The sequence below is a fragment of the Oryzias melastigma genome, linkage group LG21 (assembly GCF_002922805.2).
Source record: "Oryzias melastigma strain HK-1 linkage group LG21, ASM292280v2, whole genome shotgun sequence".
Classification (NCBI taxonomy): domain Eukaryota; kingdom Metazoa; phylum Chordata; class Actinopteri; order Beloniformes; family Adrianichthyidae; genus Oryzias; species Oryzias melastigma.
Genome location: NC_050532.1, coordinates 12,883,269 through 12,906,545, shown reverse-complemented (window position 1 = coordinate 12,906,545; position 23,277 = coordinate 12,883,269). Strand labels below are relative to the sequence as shown.

At 40.2% G+C, this 23,277-nt stretch overlaps 2 protein-coding genes and 1 pseudogene across 2 annotated transcripts; all 3 read left to right on the top strand.

Annotated features, from left to right (window-relative positions):
* Positions 1-62: 62 nt before the first annotated feature.
* LOC112137960 (olfactory receptor 6N2-like) lies at positions 63-1,111 on the top strand. The gene has a single exon (XM_024260480.2). The coding sequence runs from the start codon at positions 161-163 to the stop codon at positions 1,109-1,111; it is 951 nt and encodes a 316-aa protein (XP_024116248.2). The 5' UTR covers positions 63-160.
* A 6,441-nt stretch (positions 1,112-7,552) lies between these two features.
* LOC112137961 (olfactory receptor 6N2-like) lies at positions 7,553-9,068 on the top strand. The gene has a single exon (XM_024260482.2). The coding sequence runs from the start codon at positions 7,553-7,555 to the stop codon at positions 8,477-8,479; it is 927 nt and encodes a 308-aa protein (XP_024116250.1). The 3' UTR covers positions 8,480-9,068.
* An 8,339-nt stretch (positions 9,069-17,407) lies between these two features.
* LOC112137962 lies at positions 17,408-18,333 on the top strand (annotated as a pseudogene).
* The last annotated feature ends 4,944 nt before the right edge of the window (positions 18,334-23,277 follow it).

The following is a 23,277-nucleotide window of genomic DNA, read 5'->3' as shown; positions in this document are numbered from 1 at the left end:
GATTGGGCAGAACTACTGTTGACGTGCAACGCAGATAGCAATAAAAACCTGAGTGTGAGACGAGTGAACATGTTAAACTGCTTTGACAAACAGCCTTAAGGGTTTAGGACAGTTACTTTCAGCAAGGCAGAAGAGATGGGAAACTCTTGTTAAGCTTTAAATGTTTTTTCTTCATTTTAATATGAATACTGTTTCGAATACGACATACATAACTCTTGATGGTTTTGTGGAAATACATCAATATAGATGGCTTTACTTCATAATTCTTTTAACTGCATATGTTTTCATTATTTGTAGCAATTTATCAATTGTGTGTATTATTATTTTGCATAAGGAACTCTACAAACCCATGTACTTTTTAATTGCAGCTTTGTTAGTCAACTCTGTTCTTTTCAGCACTAATATCTACCCAAAGCTTTTGATTGACTTCTTATCAGAAAAACAGATCATATCTTATCAACTTTGTCTTTTGCAGATATATATATTTTACTCTTTGAGCTTATCAGAGTTTTTACTGCTGGCGTTCATGGCTTTTGACAGGTATGTGGCCATATGTAAGCCCCTGAGTTATCCAAGAATTATGAGGCAAGCAACTGTAAGTACTTTAATGGCTTTGGCATGGCTGCTGCCTGCCTGTCATTTAGCTGTACATGCTGCTGTAAATGTGAACTCAAAACTCTGCAGATTAACAGTGAAAGCAGTTTTTTGCAACAACGCTTTTACTGCTTTGTACTGCTTCATTCCAAAAATGCTTTTTATCTATGGTCTGACAACTGTAACAAATATTTGGATCTGCCCTCTGTTTTTTGTACTTTTTTCATACACAAAGATACTCATAGTTTCTTGCAAGAGTTGTGGAAAAATCAAGAAAAAAGCTGCACAAACCTGTTTGCCTCATTTGCTGGTTTTAATTAACTTTTCTCTACTTACGATTTATCATGTTATTGTTGTCAGAGTGGCATATGGTTTACCGGATATGATCAATTTTATACTGACAATACAAATAATAATGTGCCATCCGCTTTTGAATCCAGTTATATATGGCCTGAAAATGAAAGCCATTTATAAATATGTCAAAATCTGGGTTGCTGGAAAAAAACTAAGAAGTTAGGTCGTAATTTTATGATAAAGTTTTTTGTTCTTGTTTTCTCCACCGATATTGAGTTACTATAATTAACTCAAAAATAACGTTGGGGTAACTCTTTGCGCTCTTGAATTTTACTATTGGTATCAGAATATCATAAATGTTGTAGTTTAAATATAGTTAAGGAATATAAGGAACAAGAATCATTTGCAACAGCAATTTATCAAAATGGCAAAAAGCAAAAGAGAAAAAGTATTACTTGAAATATATATATATATATATATATATATATATATATATATATATAATTTAAAAGCGGTAAAATTATCAAAGCGGATATATATATATATATATATATATGAAAATATAACATAAGGATACATGTGCACACAGTCATGGTGTAATACAAGATGGCAATAATATTTAACTCCCTTTTATCATACCAGAAACAAATGTAAAGGCCAGTTTAGTTTTAGTGTTTGACTAACACAAATAGATTTGTTTTCAGCTTACCAGCCTGCACATTTTAAACCTGTTTTCTTGGCTTTCTATGAGAACAGCTGCTCTGTTGTAGCTCTTCTGTCCTCTTCAAAGATGGCTTAGATAAGAAATGATGAAATGAAGCAGTGCGTCACACACGAAGCTTCAGTCAGAATGCTGTCAGCGAAGCAAGTGAAAGTTCTGCTCAACTTCACTGCAAAAGATTCTAGTTCGGTGACCTGATGCATCAGTGATGTGTACAACGATCGGACAAAGGCCATTGTTGTGATGAGAACTGAAATCCATGTTTACTTTTGTGTATGGTGTCCTGCAGTTCAGACTGTCATGTAAATAAAACATCTTAACCACATTCAAGAACTCTCCTTTACCTGGTCTTGCTGTGTAGCGTGAAAGCAGGGGTCAAGTTCAATGAAGAATTTGACTTTGTCTCGTAAAGGGGCACCACCTTCCGTAAGGAAGGAAAAATTACTCAATGATGAAAGTTTATCAATTTTAGCTTTACAATTGATTAAAGAGTAATCTTCAAAATCAATCTCAACACTTCAGGAAGTAAATTCTCATCTGAAGGGACCGTATCACAAAGAAAGAACAAGATGGACAACGACTGCCTTTTTGATATTTATTAAGAGATAAGCATGAAAATATATACAAAATAAACAAAGAAAATCAATGCAGTGCATGTGTGTGTGTGTATGAATGTGTGAGAAAGTCGGTGGATGATCAAAGTAATGCCTCAGAACGGTTTAAGAGAAAAATTGTAATCTAAAGAAAACAATTACGTTAAACTGTTCAAGACACTAGTCTGGATAAATCAAATTGGCTGTTATGACCACATCAAACCGCAACAGTTTTGCTGAGAGGGTCTCCTCACCACGGTGGCTCGAAGCTGGACTTGGACTGGACTTTCAGACAAAGCTCACCAGACAAAGGTGTTTCTCCTGAGGCCGATGAGATGGGGAAAGCAGCAGCCGCTTTGGCGCAGGGTGTAGGAGAACGGTCGAAGACTCTTCTGGAGCTTATGACCGCATGCGGCTGAAGTTCTGGTGGTCATCTGGGTTTGCACAGCCAAAAGAGTGGATGGTCGTCGAAAAAGTGTACTGGATTTAAAGTTCACTGAAGTTTAGTCTCAAAGCGGATCGTTCAATCAGTTTCAAAAATAAGAAGCACAAATGGTGATGAGCTTCAAAAGAGTTAAAAGAAAAATTGCACGACAGTTACCAAAAAGATAAAGTAAAATAAAAACGGTCTTGGCACAAACTTAGTTACGTGGGGTAAGTTGAAATAAAAAACAAGACCAAAAAAGATTGGAAGAAGTTTCCTCTTCTTCCTAGAGCTGTTCTCTGCTCAAAACCCAAACTCCAACTGCACTGCTCTGAGAGTGTGCATGACCTTTTGACCTCAGAGGAGGCCATGCTTTCACCGAATGGCTGCAGGCACACGTCTCCAGTGTATCTAACAGTTTCATGTTTCTATCACTATTTAACTATATTTAGGAAAAATAAAAGTTATTTCTCTTAAATGTTCTGAGCATTCAAAGATGTGTGGGATCATCAATGTATTTCATGGTGAAAGTTAAGTGATGTGAAAACAAAACAATCATCAAATACTTTTGTGATAAACAAGTTTGCATAAAGTTTAAATCAGAATGAGTTTAGCTTAAACAAAGTTTAAAAATCAACATTCAAACTCTTAATGAATAAACAGTCAACTATGAAGAGATTTCTCATAGAAAAAGATCAACTACATGTAATTCTAATGTGTCTTAATTGTCAAATAAAGAGGATTAAATCAAAGCATGAATTGTATTCCATATCATTAACTCTTAACATGCAGTTTATCAATACATGATTAAATGTTGTCTAAACTCATATTCAGATGCAAATCACATATTCATGAACAACAAAGATTATAGTGGAAGTTTTGTCTGCTTCCTGTTGAAATCTGTCAATAAAGTTCAGTCATTTTCATGTCAAGTCATTCACATGCAACACCACAAATAAAAGAACAGATGTTTAGAATCTTTATTTGTGAATAAAAGAATTGTAAATTCAAAGGTTCATCTCAGCTTGTTCTGAGCTGAGTTCCTGGGTCCTCCTTTGGTCCACGGGGTGTAAAGTCATAAACCTTATATTCCAAAGAGGTCTGCAATCGATCCTTCAGGGAGTGGGACTGAAAGGATTCTTTGAAGACCTTTTAGGATAAATCTCTGTTTCCGTAAATCCTTCATAGGAGTTGTCCAGCGTTTTCCTTATCAAGAAATAGGACTAGGGGAGGTCACAGACCTTTTGGGCTCAAGGCCTCATTTGGGCCTCTTAGCATCCGAAGAGAGGCCAGATTCTCAAATGTCTCGATAAAATCTCCACAGAGGTAATTTATGGCCTTGGGAGGTCTGAATCTTGGAATGTAATCCCGATTATAGTGGACTTGCAGTTTTTCTTTAATTTCCATCCTTTGACAAGTGAAACGCGTCAGAAGGCATCGTAGCATGCTACAGCTGCTTCGTCGCACTTAAACGTTTCTGAAAAGAGTTGGTTTTTCTTCATTTTTCTTCAATTATTGGATAAGCTACATTTAGCAATGCTGGATATAAACCGCTTCATTTCCTCAATCATACTCTTAGAATCATATTGGTTGAGGCCCTTTTCTTCTGTTTTTCTTTCTTATACTGAAAAATGTTTTATTGAGAAAGTTTTTTTATTATTATTAATTTAATTTCATTTAGTAACAATGCATATCAAAATAATACTATATAAACATAAAACAGTTAATATATGAAAAGGAGCAGAAAGAAGAAAACTTAGATTATCTGCCCCATTACTTAATTAGACAATGTTGAATGTTCTCTTTGTGAACAAGTACCGTATTTTTCGGACTATAAGTCGCACCGGAGTATAAGTCGCAGGGGCCAAAAAATGCATGATGAAGAAGAAAAAACCATACATAAGTCGCACTGGAGTATAAGTCACATTTTTTTCAAGTAATTTATTTTACAAACTGGTTGAAAAAAACGACATTACATCATCCTGGAAGGGAAGTTATAACATTCATAAGTGAATAGAGAACAGGCTGAATATGTGTCAACACATATTCACATATTAGCATCATGAAAATAACGAAAAGGTGTAGCATTTATATATCATAACAGTTTTATTTAACTATAGCCTCAAGAACTCATCAATTTTCTACCTTTACTGTAATTAATTGCACGCAATCTCACTCCATATCACCAAATCTGTTAAATTCTTCGTCCTTGGTGTCACTTCTGAATAACTCAGCAGGAAGAAGGTTCCACTTCTTCACGGCTGTCTTCAGTCTCGGAATCCGCTCCAGTTCCAATTATTCCAGCCCTTCTGAATCCAGACAGGATGGTCTCGGTTGTCACTGAAGCCCATGCTTGGTTGATCCATTCGATGACTTGCAGAAAAGTAGCATGGCGCATTCTCCCGGTTTTCAGCTGCAAATTTCACTACTTGCAGCTTGTAGTCTGCAGCATATGATTTTCTTTTGGGGGGCATTTATCTTTAGTCCTCTCTGTTTTCCTTGTAAGCTAACGTTTACTGTTTAACTCGCTAATTGTTAAGGAGGATCAGATATCGCAGCGTAAGCCTAAAGGTGCCCTCTTGTGGCTGTCTGTGAAATTACCAGATATTTTTTTTTCCACAAATATACTGTAATTGCATAGATCACTACAAGAGGGCACTCTAGACTTATGGTCCATATCTCATCTCATTAAAAATGCGTATATAAGTCGCACTGGAGTATAAGTCGCAGGGACATTCAATCAATGAAAAAAAAACGTGACTTATAGTCCGGAAAATACGGTATATCTAAATTTACTAAAAGAAAAGCACCATGAGTTTACTGGTCTAAAAGCAAATTGTAAATGAGATGCAGTTGCAATGCTTAATGTTTCACTTAAAATAAAATTAATTTTAACATTTTATTAGCATGAAAGGTGTACCAGTGTTAATGTAGAGCAGGGGTCACCAACACGTTGCCCGCGGGCGAGCAGATAAGGCAGGATTTCTGGAAAACCTACAGGAAGCTGGCCCTCGAGGCCTGGATTTGGGCCTCTCTACTGTAGGTTTTCCAGAAATCCTGCCTTATCTGCTGCTAATTTCCAGGATCAGGTATGTTTAGCCAATAAGGAGCTTCAATGGAAGGTTGGTTGGAAAACATGTAGGACACCGGCCCTCGAGGCCTGGATTTGAATACCCCTGGTTTAAAGGCATTAGTCTGTGTTAAAAATATATATTTCGCCTGCATTGAACAGTTTTGAGGTAAAAATAAAATTTTAAAGTAAAAACAAATATTTAATGTGGACTCTTCCTGGCCCTGTGACGGACTGGCGACCTGTCCAGGGTGTACCCCGCCTTTGCCCATCAGCAGCCGGGATAGGCTCCGGCAACCCTGTGACCCCGAAGGGGACGAGGCGGTTAGGAAAATGGATGGATGGATGGATGGACTATTCCAGAGCGGGATTCGAACCCATGACCCTCTGAATCTGAGTCCGCAGCCATAACCACTTGACTGTCTAGTGGCGGAATCTGGAATGCATGTCAAACTTAAATTTAAACCTGACATTCTGCATTGCGAAATCAGGAAGTCATTGTTGATGGTTTAATCCCATGTTGTTGTGTATTTCCAAGCACTAGCAGCTCTACGCTAACGTAGCTGACCGACGACTATTGGTGAGAAATACTTCTCACCAGATTCCCACTGTCCGAATCTCTCTGGCGTCGATTGTGATCAGCTGCCCAGGTCCCCGTCTTACAGAATTTGATTGAAGACGATGGGATGAATTTGTTGAATTCAGGTGATCATCCCTTTGGCCCCAGATCTCGACGCACGCCCAGGAGATCCCAGGTTTCGGCACCAAAGCTGCGGTGGAAATTTGTATCTTCTGGTGAAATAAAAAACTCTTCATTCATTCTGTCTTAATCAGAGTTGTTTTTTTCTTCTGCAGAAGGATAAAAAATGACACCCAAGGAAGAGCATCAGAGAGACCCTGTCAGGGTGGGAGTCATCCGTGTGAGTCCCTGGGACAAGGCTAGGTTCACACATTTAGACCTGTCTTTAGTTTGTTTGTTTGGGCTATTTGTGTGTTTCACAAAGGAAAGGCACAGTTTCTTATAGATCTACACAGTTTAATATGAGGTGAAGGAAAATTCCACCACAATCACTCAAGGATTATTACAAGGTTCTGAGTAAAGGTGACAGAACACTTCCATACTCTTCACCGTAATTCAAAATTCCAATGATTCAAAGAAACAAAAGATGGAAAATGGAACAATGAATGAGATTCCTAAAATAAAAGAGATAAATGACTTATGTAATACTGTTTTTTATCTGTTCTGGACAAAAAAACTTTGTGTATTTATTGTTTACATATATTTAAATTCTATTCTAAATTGTTAATTCCTTATCCTTCAATTCTCAGAGAAAAGGGCTAATCAGTTGAGTTTCTCCATACATTGACAGAAGCCATTTTATAAACACTAGCGTCGACAATGAGTAAAAAAGACAATACTTTTTGTTTAATTATTTTCCTATTTAAAAATAAAAGAATGGTTAAGAATGGGGAACAGAATAGTGACACACGACTGACTTAACTTTGAGCATTGATTGCACAAGTAATGCACAGTATATCTCAGTGCTCAGACACAGCAGCTTTGTTGATGAAAAACATTGATGCTGCCATGGCAAACGTCCAACCCCCAAGGACTGTTTGCTTATAATTTGAGGCCACCTTAGTCACAATGTCCACAGCTAACAGGTCTGTCTGTCCATCAGGTTTGGGGCAGTGATCCAGTTTGACAGAGGGAACTGAACTGTTCACTACTTTTTGCATGAACACCTGAGGCACAGATTACTCCACCAGACTCTTCATCTACTAAGGGAGATATTTTTTAACCAATCCAACTCTGCCGTGTTTTGCTAGATTGACTTCTTTTTGCCATAATTCTGATGGATCATGAGAACAATGGAACAGTAATAACTCTAGGTGGACACATTGAGTTGCAAAAATACAGATTTCTCTACTTTTTTTTCTTGCTGGTAATTTATGTTTTAATACTCTGCAGTAATTCAACCATCATTTGCCTCATTTGGATTCACAAAAGCTTACATGAACCCATGTACATATTTATAGCAGCTTTGTTAGGGAACTCCATTCTTTACAGCACAAGTCTGTACCCAAAGCTTTTGTTTGACTTTTTATCAGAGAAACAGATCACAAGTTATTCAAACTGTTTGCTTCAGTGTTTCTTTTATTACTTTTTAAATGCATCTGAATTCCTGTTGTTGACAGCCATGGCTTATGACAGGTATATATCCATAAACAAGCCTCTGCAGTATGCAGCAATCATGGGAAAAACAACAGTGACACTTTTTTTGAGCCTTGCCTGGCTTGTACCTGCCTGTCAGATTGCAGTACCTGTAGCTTTAAGCGGAAATACAAAACTCTGTAATTTTGTTTTAAAGGGAATCTTCTGCAACAACTCCATTTATAAACTCCACTGTGTGAGTTCAGCAGCTCTGTCTGCGTATGGCGTGATTTCCTTGATAAACCTCACAGTGATCCCAGTTTTATTCATACTCTTCACATACACCAGGATATTTATTTTAGCATATCAACGTTGTGGAGAGATCAGGAAAAAAGCTGCTCAGACCTGCTTACCTCATCTGCTCATTTTGTTTAATTTTACTTTTTTGTTTACATATGATGTTACAATAGTTAAACTGGAATCTGATTTATCAAATTCTGTCCGTTTGACTCTGACCTTACAGGTCATTATATTCCATCCCCTTTTCAATCCGATTATATACGGCTTGAAGATGAAAGAAATTTCTAAATATTTGAAGAGGCTCTTTTACCATGAGAATGTGACCTAAGAGAGAATCCTTTCAAAATAGATAAACGTTATTGGGATGAAATTTAGGCATTTCTCACCTGGTCTAAAAGAGATTCATAGTGAAGTAACTTTCCTTTTTTATTTAGTTTTTTTTTTTTTTTTGCTTTTCTTTAAAAAAAAGCTGAACTGATTTTTAACTGAAGATGTGCTCTTTAATGTCATTTAAACATAATGTGAACTTCAATCCTGTTTTTTTCCTGTTGTTTTTTTGGAGATTTTGAGTAAGTGAAGATGAATGTCATTATTTTTTTAACATCAATCTTCTGGGCTTGACCTAATAGTCACCCTGTCCACTTCTAATTGGTGCATAATGGATTTCCTTCTGTTTTTTAACTTTGAGGCATGGGCATGCTTTTTTTTCCCAAAAAAATCCAGGGATGCGCGATAAGGGGCGACAGGTGAAGCAATGGCACACCTGTCATCATACTTACTGGCAGATGTCATCCATACTAATAAATGAAAGAAATATACCTACTGTTCTGTGCTATAAATGCAATTTATGTGTATGATTCTAATCTTTTAAAATAATTTTTACAATCAAAGTCACTGTATTTTGTATGTTTCCTGTTCAATTACAGTGTAGGCTGTGAGGTGAGGCCTCACAGTATAATGTAAGGCCCTGTCCAGTCGGGACCTTTCTGTGTAGAGTTTGGATGTTCTCATGCATGTGTGGGTTTCCTCCAGGCAAGTTGGATTCCTCCCACAGTCCAAACAGAATGATTACTCTAAATTGTTCCTAGGTGTGACTGTGTGTTGTATGAGTGTATGATCGAGAGGACCTGCAACAGGTGACCTGTCCAGAGTGTACCCAGCCTTTGCTCAGCAGTAGTCAGGTTAAATTTTGGAGAACACTTTGACCCTTTCAATCACATGTCCAGACATGTCAAGAGTCAAAGGAGGAATCTTCCTTTTTAAACCAAAAATCATAAACTTCCTTTTTTTTTTCGCCAGAAACCGTATAACCCCACTAAGCCCACTGAACAATTGAGTCCAAGGCCTTCTGCGTTTGTAGAAAAAGATGGCTAATATTCCCTCCATGCTTCCAGATGGCACCATGATCAGAAAACAGATATTAGCCAAAAGAGTTATCAATACTTGTAAATTTATAATTCATCATCATTTCGAAAAGGACATGACTAATAACCTCCCCTTGAGGAGTACTATGTCCTATGTCTACTACATCTGACAATACATTCCCCATCCAAACCTGAATTGATCTACCACTCCTTAAGCAAAGAAAACATTATGCCGTAAATACCAACTTTATAAAGTTAAATTAATACCACCCCTCCTGACGATCATGAGCTCTCTCTTTACCAGAAATACACCTAACACCGCTTCTTTATTTACCATAGTTTGCCTAACATCTTAATCCAAGACTGCTACACTGCTACTGAGAGTATTGTAGTCTTCCGTTTCCTGAAGACATTTTGAAAGTTCTTGAAGAAACTACTGCTTTCCAAAAAAAAAAAAAGAAAAGAAAAAGACCAGCCTGTTAGTTACCATCCCTTCCATTAATTTGCATACAATTGATGTCAGAGCAATACCACCGGAGTATCAGGACCCGAAGAACTACAACATGTCTCCAACAAACCTTTTTCTCAGTTTTAATTATCTTTCTCGCCAAAGCTCTACATTTCTTAAAGGGGCCCTACCATGATTTTCTTAAGCCTTTCAGAGTGAACTATATCCATATATATGATCATATAATACATTTGGACCACTATAAAACAAATTATGTATTAAATATTAGTTATATTTCGTGAGTTTGTTCCTACCTGGAAATAAAACGACTCGATTCCTGAAGCTCCGCCTGTCGCTCCGTGCTGCAGCTGTCTGCGTCATGACGTCATCCCAGACAAAACTCGTGTCTCTTTATTTCTTCCACGAAAATAATCCAAACTTCTTCAAAGATGGATGCACATATGATATATCTGCCTTTAGTAGGTCTGGCCATCACTACTCTCCTTCACAACACAAACACACGCGGCTTCTGCGGGACCGGGTGTTAAGGTAGCGTCTTAAGGTAGCGCCGCGGAAAAAGTAACAAACACCTATTTGAGCTGGAATTTATTGAAGACAGTACAACACTGGAAGATATACGGTATTCTTCTTCTAAAATGAAAGTTTTTTTTTTTTTTTGCTGATTATCCCTGGTAAGGGGATAAATGGACTCTCTGCACGGAGCTGTGTGACCTATTTCCGGTATCGAATGAGACGCTTACTCTCTTCTGGCTGTGGCTAACTATATGAGTGGACTTTCCCTGGTATTGATTTATATTAGTCATTTCTTACATTGTATGATAGTTTATGATTATGTGTATACACAATAACATCCAAAAAGGCAAAGTTTGCCTTCCTGAAACACCCCACGCTCACAAAACACTACCATGTATTGTATGATCATGTGACCTCTTGGGATGAAACGTAGCTCTGTTAGAACATTAAAGTCTGTTTAAGAGAACCTTTTATGTGTAAACAAACTTCAAAGTGACTTTCGGATTACTGATCGTACTCTCAGCTGATGATGAGGAGCTTCTGCCTTCTTCATGGAGCGATAGCGGCGTGCGCTAACCTCGCCTCTGTTGAGACGTAGGAAAGGAATCAAGTCTCAGACTGATTCTACCTGACACTGAAAATTACATTTACACAAATTTAGAAACACTAGGCTGTGGAGTAACTGAAACACAACTAACGGGTCATAAAGATAAAGACAGCGATAATCGGACGTTTCCTTCATGCTAGCATTAGCCCAGATGAAAAGTGACAACGGTATTCACAAGTAATTTTGTAAATACTGCAGTCAGTTCTGAAGTTTTTTTCTTGGCTGCATGGACCCGGAGGAAAGGTTAAGGTTAGGATTACGGTTCCGGTTCGTGTTTATGCTCCAAATAGTTCCCGATCACAGCTGCAGCTGCAGCAGCGCTCCGCGCTCTAGCTGTATGACAGCTAACAGGACTTCATTAAATACTGCAACGTTTAGCTTTGGATTTACATAAAATACATGAAACAATGCAGCGATCTGCATCTTGACTGCACCTATAACGCGTCACCAACATGAATGTTCATCAGTTTTAGAGCTGGTTGCACGTAAACATGCGCTAAAAACATGAAGTTTGCTTTGTAAGACGACAAAAACAATTTAAAATATTTTTGCATTTTTATTTTGGGGTATTTTACTAGAAAAACAAACAATGCGCCTAACATCATTTATAGTGACTCTTGTTAGCTCCAAAAGACATATTTTAAAGTCCAAATACTATTTCCACATAAACAATAGCCCACTGCTCCGACCGGAAGTGACTGAGCATTCAAAGGCTGAATGCGGAAGTAGGTCGAGCATATAGCCCATTGAGTGTTTTGTAAGCCGGGGGGCGGAGCTTGCAGAGCACAGACTCTTCCTGGAGGGAGCTGTTTGAAACGTTCTTATATCAGCACGTTTCCAACCGCTCGTTTTCGTGGGTATGGGAGGGGCTGCTGCAGACTGTGCAGGTTTTCAGAGGATTACTCTTAAATGCATGGACGGATCAAAGTGCCACTTTGGGGTTCTCTATGGTAAGGAATGAACAGTAAAATGGATTTAAAACCTCAAAAAGTAGAATTTACATGGTAGGGCTCTTTTAAATCCAAAAACCTTTTCTACAAAATTTAAAAACTTTCCTTAAAATCAATCTTGCTTTTGATTGCACCATTGCATTTTTCCTTCCACCAAGGGATAATAAAACAATTTCTAGTATTTCCCTTGACAAGTGTCATTTTAGAAGCTTCCCTGAGAACCATAAAAACCAACGATTCCCACATCTAGTCTATTGTGCCCTCACTGTTAACTTGTCCCAAGCCCGCAGCTGTTCCACTCAAAACTCTCTCAGTCTGTCCGGGAAAAATTAAACTTTTAGAAACTTTTCCCCAGTATCCACCACCAGAGTTTTTCCAAAACGGCTGAGAACCGGAACATTACTGCTTCCTAGCAGGTTTCTACGTATCACTTCCCACTGTCTAATCCCTACTAATGCTGGCTAAGAGGCGGTCAGATCAAGATCCAATTCCTTATTTCACCTTTTGTCTACTTGAGTTGGAACAGTAGTGTTGAGTATAGCACTAGATTGGATAGGTCCATAAACTCCTCAATTACTGAACCATTGAAATATTTTTTGCAACTACCCCACAATAGGTTGTGTACATTAAAATTCTCCACCCACACCACAGATCGATTGTTTTACTGAGAATTTTCTCAAGTTCTGTGAAGAGTAATGACAGATTGTAACTTTTCACCAAATTAGTTTTTCTTCATCACACCACTTCTCTAAAATCACACACTCAATTGTTCCCTCCCACTTGCAGATTTTAAACTGAACACCATTTCTAATGAATGTAACACACCCACCTCCAATCCTACCCATTCTATCCTGTCCTACACAATCATATCCTGGAAAGACAAAATATGTAACATGTAACCATGTCTCTTGTACACATAAGAAATCCGGTTTAGGAGAAAAATCTCTAATACATTATTTGAATTATTGTCAAGTAGCAAGAAGGCGAATTGCACTCTATTACAAAACTGAGAACATAAGCAATAACTTCCTTCACATCATCTAAATCATAAATGTCCTTCGGATCAACTTCTCTTTCAGACTGGCTCACCTAATTTATCCTCATAAACTCATGAAGAGATTGAGGAACAAAGTTCCTGAAGCCCAAAAATCTGTAAGCAAACTTGGTGATATTAGATCTGGGTGTTTTACCAAGTAACCTATGCATCACATGAACAATGAATGCCAACAAGACCTTTGTGTAGACCACCATTTAATTGGGACCCACTAGGTGTTGAAAGCTCAGAAGACAAGTTCCTGTGCCCAGGTGTGTTCACTATAGTATTGGGATCACAACTAGGGTTGGGCACCGATGGGATCTGATGCGGTTCCGGTGCTGCCGCGGTTCTTTGGTTTCGGTTTCGGTTCCCTTTCGGTGCTTATTGCGGTACTTCAGTAATAAAAAATAATGCCTTTATCTTCCTAAATCCAAAGCAGAACGGCTTCAAACAAGCGCAGACTCCCTCCTGCAGTGCAGCTGTGCGCACGTAATATAAAGCATAATATAAAACTCTGTCTTATATAAACTTAAACGTCCTTGAAATTTTAGCCTGACATTTTATTAAATTAAATCAGGAATGTGGCATTTATTTGCAGTTGTTTTTGGGCAAAAACAATATTCTATTTCAATAAAATAAGGCGGAAGATAAATGTCAATCACACGGCTGCAAAGCGCAGCAGATGATGACGACCCGCTGTGGTGGTGGGCGGAGCCGAGCCGAGCTTTCTGCTATTAGCAGCCCAACAAGGAGGAAACGATTCATTGTTTCATTTTGGGATGGGGCTCCAGCGTTGTTTAAAAATTGCGGAAACTCCACTATTCACAGCGAAAGTCCCGCCCACTGACGTTGCGGAAGCCGACCATCTCGGCGGTTTTATATGAGCCCGCCCACGAACACAAGAAAGTAAATAGATAGGCTGAATCGTAAAAAATCAGAAGGGAGTACAAGTGATTGACATGTCCACAGACAAATGAAACTTCAATGAAATTTGGAACCGAAATCCGGCACTGTTTGCAGCCGCATCTTTCGGTTTCGGTAGAACCGCCCAAATCATAACGGTTCCTACTTGGAACCGAACTTCGGTGCCCAACCCTAATCACAACTCACTCTAATTCGTTTAACAGCTTCTACTTATGATAAGTTAAACTGCTCTTTGACTTCTTGAACCTCTTGGCCTAAACAAAGTATTCACACTTTCTTAACAACACCATGTGACACACCCTACAATTGCAGCATTTTAAAACTGTCATTTCCCAACTGGTAATGTCATGATCACTCTCACACTTTGCCCATTGGTCCTGTCTATAAGCAACAGCCATGTGTCCAAAACATTGACATTTGAAGCACCTCAAAGGGGTTCTAACATAGATCCTAACTCGGTAAGAAATGAAACCAAGAAAAACTCTAATAGGGATGTTTTTTTTTCCTGCAAATGAGAGTACCACTGAGGCATTGGATTTTCACCTTCAAAAGCTCTGAATCATTCACTTCCACTACCATCCCTCCATCCATTTTCCTGACCGCTTTGTCCCTTTCAGGGCCGCGGGGGTGCCGGAGCCTAACCCGGCTACTGAAGGGCGAAGGCGGGGTACACCCTGGACAGGTCTCCAGTCTGTCGCAGGGCCTCAATCACACACCCATTCACTCTCACATTCACACCTAGGGGCAATTTAGAGTCATCAATTAACCTATGAGGCATGTTTTTGGATGGTGGGTGGAAGTTGGAGTCCCCGGTGAAAACCCACGCATGCACGGGGAGAACATGCAAACTCCACACAGAAAGGTCCCAGCCGGGAGTCGAACCGGGGCCTTCTCGCTGTGAGGCAAGAGCGCTAACCACTGCGCCACCGTGCAGCCCACCTCCACTACCTCCCCACCAATGATATTTTCACTGACACTAGGTCCTCAGGGCTTTGGCAAACAAAGCCAGAACAGCACTTTCCAAATGCAAGTACCAGCACACCTCCAAGCAGTCTATCACCTATGTCAGAGCTGCCAGCACCCAAGTCCCGCAGGGGGCTTCTCACCATTACATGAGACTTGAGACTCTGGGAAGACAACTCAAGTTCCTAGAATGTATATCGATCACTTCACTATGCCGAGACATGGTGCTAACATCAGAGGCATCAAAACAAGTAATCCTGGTTGAGCTTACTGTCCCCTGAGAAGAAAGAATGGAGAAGGCCAACAAACCCAAGAGGAACAAATGAGCCAAGCTAGTGGCTGAATGCCGTCGCAATGGCTGGAAAGCCCAGTCGAAGTGGGGGGTCTGCACCCTAAAAATCCTTGGGGTCTAAGGTCAGCTTTGCAGAAGAGCCCTCAAAAACATAACTGTGGCTGTGGAGAAAGCCTCAACATGGCTTTGGATCCAGGGGGGGTGGTGTCCTTGGAGTAGTGGACCACTAGAACACGAGTCCGGGGCTAATCACCCCTGGCTTGACTGGCCGAGCGAGGGTGTTTGATAATTAAAGATCCGAAACACCCTATGACCTCAGGGTTATCACTGATGATGTGTCTCAGTAGCATCTAGTGGTGTGTTAAAGAACTGTGCTCATCTAGTTGTTTTTTGTTTGTTTTTTTTAATTTAGAGATCCCAATTAGTTGTTACCCATATATAGACTATTCTTCCTGGTCTACTCTCCTAAAATATATACATTATCACAAGAGTTCAAGATAAAGGTGACATAACAGATCCATAGTTTTGATAGGTATTCAAAATTCCAAATATTCAACGAAAATGGAACAATGTATGAGATTCTTAAATTAAGAGATAAATCACTTATGTAATGAAGTTTATGTATGGACCAGACTGTTCTGGACAAAAAAACTTTGTATTTATTGTTTACATATATTTATATTAGGGCTGTCAGATTTGTTGCGTTAAAAACGCATTAATCTGACATGTGCTTGACGCTGACAATTTTTTTTGACGCATTAATCGCGGACTTTCTCATACGTGCCTTTCCATACCGCGCTCGTGGGCGTCCCGCCCTTTAACTTACCGGCTGGAGAGCTCCTGTGCCCTAACCCGGCTCCGGTTCGCGTCCAGTACCACGTCTGGTGGTACCGGCTCTCGTCCGCGCCGCGTCCCGAGAGCTGCGGACCCCCGATGTTCCAAACAGCAAGCGCACCGGGGGACGTTTTAAATGTTCTGGAGGTTTGAGCGTGATCCAAGTACAGCATAGCTCTCTGTCTGCCGGCATATTCATGGCTTGAGCTCCGCTGGACACGTCCCTGCATCGAGCTGCAGCCAGAGAACGCGGCGGCAGTAACAGACTGTCAAACTATCCACAGTGTATCCCGCTTTTCTCAGTCTTTAAGGTTTTAAAAAACAAAAGTTAATTGGAAATGATAAATCTCTATTTCATTTATTACTGTAGTTCAGCAGAGGAGGAAAAGATTTGGTCCTGACAAAAAATGAACATAAAAGTGTTATGGAAATGTTATTTTTGATGTTTTTTATTTTATTTTACTGAACGTTGATTGAAGTTTTGAATTTAAAATGCCCTTCACTTGCACTTGGGCTTTTGTTAGGCATTTTATGCTACAGCCTTTTATTGTTAAGAAAGTTTATCTCAATACAATGTTACAAAATAAAGTATTTCTGATGAAAACTATTAATTTTGCCATTCTTGTTTTCATAATTAATGTAGAACTGCTAAATTCCACAAACCACACATTTTTTCCTTAAAAATAGGCCACATGTAAATTTGCGATTAATCACGATTACAAATTTTAATCGCCTGACAGCTCTAATTTATATTCTATTCTAAATTGTTAAATCCTTATCCTTCAATTCTCAGAGAAAAGGGCTAATCAGTTGAGTTTCTCCATACATTGACAGAAGCCATTTTATAAACACTAGCGTCGGCAATGAGAAAAAAAAGACAATACTTTTTGTTTAATTATTTTCCTATTTCAAAATAAAATAATGGTTAAGAATGGGGAACAGAAAAGTGACACACGACTGACTTAACTTTGAGCATTGATTGCAGAAGTAATGCACTGTGGATCAGTACATCTCAGCGCTCAGACACAGCAGCTTTGTTGATGAAAAACATTGATGCTGCCATGGCAAACGTCCAACCCCCAAGGACTGTTTGCTTATAATTTGAGGCCACCTTAGTCACAATGTCCACAGCTAACAGGTCTGTCTGTCCATCAGGTTTGGGGCAGTGATCCAGTTTGACAGAGGGAACTGAACTATTCACTTACTATACTCCACCAAACTCTTCATCTACTAAGGGAGATATTTTTTAACCAATCCAACTCTGCCGTGTTTTGCTAGATTGACTTCTTTTTGCCATAATTCTGATGGATAATGAGAACAATGGAACAGTAATAACCCTAGGTGGACACATTGAGTTGCAAAAATACAGATTTCTCTACTTTTTTTTCTTGCTGGTAATTTATGTTTTAATACTCTGCAGTAATTCAACCATCATTTGCCTCATTTGGATTCACAAAAGCTTACATGAACCCATGTACATATTTATAGCAGCTTTGTTAGGGAACTCCATTCTTTACAGCACAAGTCTGTACCCAAAGCTTTTGTTTGACTTTTTATCAGAGAAACAGATCACAACTTATTCAAACTGTTTGCTTCAGTGTTTCTTTTATTACTTTTTAAATGGATCTGAATTCCTGTTGTTGACAGCAATGGCTTATGACAGGTATATATCCATAAACAAGCCTCTGCAGTATGCAGCAATCATGGGAAAAACAACAGTGACACTTTTTTTGAGCCTTGCCTGGCTTGTACCTGCCTGTCAGATTGCAGTACCTGTAGCTTTAAGCGGAAATATGAAACTCTGTAATTTTGTTTTAAAGGGAATCTTCTGCAACAACTCCATTTATAAACTACAGTGTGTGAGTTCAGCAGCTCTGTCTGCGTATGGCGTGATTTCCTTGATAAACCTCACAGTGATCCCAGTTTTATTCATACTCTTCACATACACCAGGATATTTATTTTAGCATATCAACGTTGTGGAGAGATCAGGAAAAAAGCTGCTCAGACCTGCTTACCTCATCTGCTCATTTTGTTTAATTATACTTTTTGCTGACTTATGATGTTACAATAGTTAAACTGGAATCTGATTTATCAAATTCTGTCCGTTTGACTCTGACCTTGCAAGTTATTATATGCCATCCCCTTTTCAATCCAATAATCTACGGTTTGAAGATGAAAGAAATTTCTAAATATTTGAAGAGGCTCTTTTACCATGAGAATGTGACCTAAGAGAGAATCCTTTCAAAATGTACAGATGTTATCCTGCGACGATTTCCCTCCTAGTCTTACCTACTTTTTTATTTTGTAATTTCTTTGACTTTTGACTGAGACTGCTTCATATTGTACATGTATGATAATACATATATATATTTTAGTTGCATCAGTTTTATAAAAAAATGGAATAGTGTAATGTTTTCTGCTCCTATAATCACATTTACCTTCAAGGTTTTAATACTGCTTTTTCTCTGTTTTTGCAACAAGCCCTGCATATTTTCTGCCATAGTAATGTTTGCATTGTACCCCAGGATGAATGTAATTAACTTTTCAAACTTTTGAGTTCAGGACATGCACACAGCATTTCTAGTTTTTTGTATAAACCCCTGTGGGTCAAAAAAATCTCAATGATTTATGTCTCACTGTTGCATTGACTTCAGAAATGATAAAAAGTAACAATAAACTGTTCTGAACCCCTCTTACTGGAGTGAACATTTCGGTCACTATGAAATGAGATCTCAGTTAAAGCTTACTACATGTTAATTATAAACCTTAAGCAGCAGCAGTCCACAAACACCTTGTGATGGGTGATACAGACTAAAATGGACAATGTTTCCCAATTTATGTCAAGTTTAAATTAGGCGAATGACAGAATATAAATCATGCCTGTTGCCAGTAAAGTTAAAGCAACTGTTGCATGCACCTTTACTGGGTTGACCCGTACAGGTACCATGGGTTTTGGGGTTGTCTGGTTGAGGAGGGTCAAACAGTATCTTAAGAGTGTCTTGCAGATTCTTTTTTGTTGAAAAAAAGAATACATGATTGTCATTTGTGCAGTAAGTGTATTGTGAAGTAGACCTATTTCTAAAACTCATGGAAGTTGCATGAATTCAAGGAGTACAAGTGACACTATTGTTTGATTCCCTTACACCACAATAGTCTCTAGGCATTAGTCACAACTCCCTTTATGGCTACAAAATGCTGCATGTGGGGCGTAAAATGGGAAAACATTTATGGTGTAGACAAAGAGCATGCACAAACTTTTTACATAAACAGCACTTAAGAGTCCCTTTCACAGACCAGAGATTTTGGGTGGATTAAAAAATACATGAAATCCATACGACATGTCTGCTTCACTTCACCCATGCACGCTTTACAGAAAGTTTTTCGTGCACTGCCGTTTGGAGACGTAGAGGGGTGAACGGGCTTCACCCCTCCCAAAGTTAAGTGCCCCATGGTTACCCAGGATCAGTTTTAACAGCCTGCAGCTCTACCGCCAGTGTTTTTATTTGGGTTTTAGAAACTTAATTTTTATTTATTGTTTTTATTTTTGCATGACTTGGTGTGTTCCTTTAAATATATTTGTTGCTTTGTTTTATTGCATGTTCACTGGCAGCACGGAGTGCAGGACTGTATAGCCTACTTAATGAAGAGACTGACGGCTGGGACAAGCAGCAAAAAGGGGACTATGGTGGACCACTGCACGGACAATCGACACCTCCAGTTTTTATTCTTTTGAAATGCTTTTTAACTTTTGATATCCATTGTTTTTTTAAATAACTGGTTTTATGTAATTGTTTTTAATCTTTGTATTAAAACATTTTTTTTATTAGTAGTAGAGGCTTCTGCTGTCTTTTGGAGCGGCTGGTTTAAAAACTCCCCATCATGTCCCTAAAATTGATTCAGTTCGAGGTTTTACCCTCACCCCTCTGACAGATTTTGGCGTTGTTGGCAGGATCCTGCTGGGTTAAGTCATTAGTCGCTTCATTATGCAGCAGGCCCAGGAAGGTGCAGCTGGCCCAGCAGCACTGATGATGCCTTTCTTTATGGGTTGCCCATGGGTGCAGAAATTTAACGGAGAAAATGCTCAAGTTAAGTTTGGGGATTGGAAACACCAAGTTGAATCCATGCTAAGTTTTCAGCCTCTTACTGACTCCCAGAAAGCTGACATTTTGTTAAACTTGCTTGAAGGTGAAGCAAAGAGAGAAATTTTGACTTTAGAGCGGCAAGGTAGAGACACTCCAAAGAAAATTTTTGATGTTTTGCATGTTTTGTATGGTGAAAATACTCATGTTTCTGTGCTCAGAACTCGTTTTTTTAATTGTAGACAACAGCCTCAAGAGTCCCTCAAGTCTTTTTCTCTACAGTTAAGAGAACTCTTTCTTATGTTAAAACAGAGGAATGAGGCGGAACTCGGGGATGGTGATGCCATCCTACGAGACCAGTTCATCATGGGACTAAGAGACAGTTCCCTTCGCCAGGAGCTACGGCGCCTCGTGAGGAAGACTCCTGCATTATCCTTTGACGAAGTCAAGATGGAAGCACTCGCATTGGAGCAGGAACAAGCCAAACTGTGGTCACCTTCTTCCTGCTTGGCAGTAGAAAAGCAGGTGCCCCACACACAAATCATGACAGACTGGAAGGCAGAACTGAAAAATGAACTGTTAAAAGAGATGAAAGAGCAGATGACTGAAATGTCTAAAAACATATTGTCTGAGTTACAGGATAACATAACAGCCAAAGATACGCGTAGGAGGCCAGAGCCTAGATGGAGGTCAGATAGTGGAGCTAGAGGTGCTAGGGCGGCTCCAAGGTACGAGTGGGACCAACAGGGCTGCCCCATCTGTGCTACCTGTAAAGAAACTGGGCACTTTAGTCGGAGCTGCCGTTCTAGAGTCCCCCATCAGGATTTTTAGTTCCTCCGGCCACCGTGGGTCAGGTGACCGGGCCCCCCTGGAGTGACCCACCAAGCTCCCCACCCTCAGCAAGGTTTACAGAGAGTTGTCCCTATGTCATGGTTAAAGTAGACGACGTAGAATTTAGATGTCTGCTAGACACTGGGTCACAGGTCACACTGTTTAGCGAGAGCCTGTGCAAAAACCTCTTTCAGGAGAAGCATTCAGATGGAGTCCTGCCTTGGCTTAAGCTTCGAGCCGCAAATGGTTTAAGCATTCCTTATAAAGGCTACATTGTAGTTGACTTCCAGGTGGGGGGTGTTTGGGTCCCAAATTGTGGGGTGGTGGTGGTAGAGGACAGCTATTTGGGTGAAAAGAAGGCCATCTTAGGCATGAATATCATTTCTGAGTGTTGGGAAGATCTCTTCCAGAAGCACAGGCCGCCCTCTTCGAAAGGTCAGCCCCTTAAGAGGGCATCGGAGGATGTTTTTGGAGACTGTCAGCGTATCCAAGCTGTTTCAGCCAGGGAACCCTTGACTAGAGTAGCTCGCTCAGCTTGCCGGTCACCAGTGACTGTACCGGCAAGCAGTGAAGCAATGCTATGGGCCCTGTGGGCAGAAAGTTTTTGCAATGGTGGAACCATTAAACGAGAGTGGCAGCGTTGAGATTGCACGGACTTTGGTGATGGTAGACCAGGGTAGATTACCTGTGCGAGTACGAAACCTGAATCCCTCCCTGTGGTCATAAATCGATTTCAGAAGCTAGCCAATCTCTGTTCAGTCGACCCAAAAAATAAAAGGGGGTGTAAAGATGTCTCCCTTTGTGAGGTGAGCCCAGGTGTTGTAGAGGTAGCAGTCATTGATGTTGGTGAGAGTCTATCGGGGGTAGGCGGGGAAAACCAACCCCTTTGCCCTTTAGGAGAAGACCTCACGGATGAGCAGCAGCAACAACTGGGGCAAGTACTTAAAAAATTGGTGTCATGTTTTTGCCAGACATGATGACGACTATGGACACACCAATGTGGTGAGACATAGAATTCCAACAGGTAGCGCTGAACCCATTAAAGAGAGGTACAGACCTGTCCCTCCCACCCTCTATAAGGAGATTCGCAGTCTTTTACAAAGCATGCTTGAACAGGGTGTCATTAGAGAGGGCAGTAGTCCATGGGCTGCACCTATAGTGCTAGTACAAAAGAAAGGTGGAGCCTGGAGGTTTTGCGTAGATTACAGAAAACTGAATCGAGTCACGCATAAAGATGCCTTCCCTTTGCCTCGAATTGAAGATTCCCTGACCAGTCTCACCCAAGCAGAATGGTACTCCACTCTAGACTTAGCCAGTGGATACTGGCAAGTGGAGGTTGAGGAGAAGGACAGAGAAAAGACTGCCTTTACCACACCTTTTGGATTGTTTGAGTTTGAAAGGATGCCCTTTGGGCTTTGTAATGCCCCAGCAACTTTCCAGAGGCTGATGCAGCGCTGCTTGGGGGACCAACTCATTGACTCTGCCCTCGTATACCTGGATGATGTCATTGTGTATTCTAAAGACTTTACAACTCACCTGAACCATTTGGAGCGTGTGTTTGAGGCCATTGGGCGTTATGGTCTCCTTCTCCGGCCAGAGAAATGTATGCTGTTCCACAAGAAAGTGAAGTTCCTGGGCCATGAAGTCAGCGGTGATGGAGTCTCGCCTGACCCAGAGAAAACTGCAGCTGTCCAGAGTTGGGACCCTCCTGCTACAGTTAAGCAGTTAAGGTCTTTTCTTGGTTTTGTTGGCTACTACAGGCGGTTTATTAAAGACTTTTCGAAGATCGCGAAACCCCTGAACGAACTTTTGAGGGGCTCATCAAGGAGCCGGCGCAGACAGTCACCCTCAGTCCAATGGACTGAACACTGCGACGTGGCATTTAAGCAGCTCAAGCAATGCCTCTTACAAGCTCCAATCCTGGCCTATGCTGACTTTACGAAGCCTTTTACTGTGTATACAGATGCCAGCAACTGTGGTTTGGGGGCTGTCTTGGCCCAAGAACAAGATGGGGCTGAACGAGTGATTGCATATGCCAGTTGAAGCCTGCACCCCCCAGAACGTAACGACGCCAACTATAGCTCTTTCAAACTTGAGCTTCTGGCAATGAAATGGGCCCTGGTGGAGAAATTTAAAGATTACTTGTGGGGTGCAAAGATTATTGTTGTGACAGACAATAACCCCCTTGTACACCTACAGACAGCAAAGCTAGGGGCTGTGGAGCAGAGGTGGGTCGCCCAGTTGGCCAATTTTGACTACACCA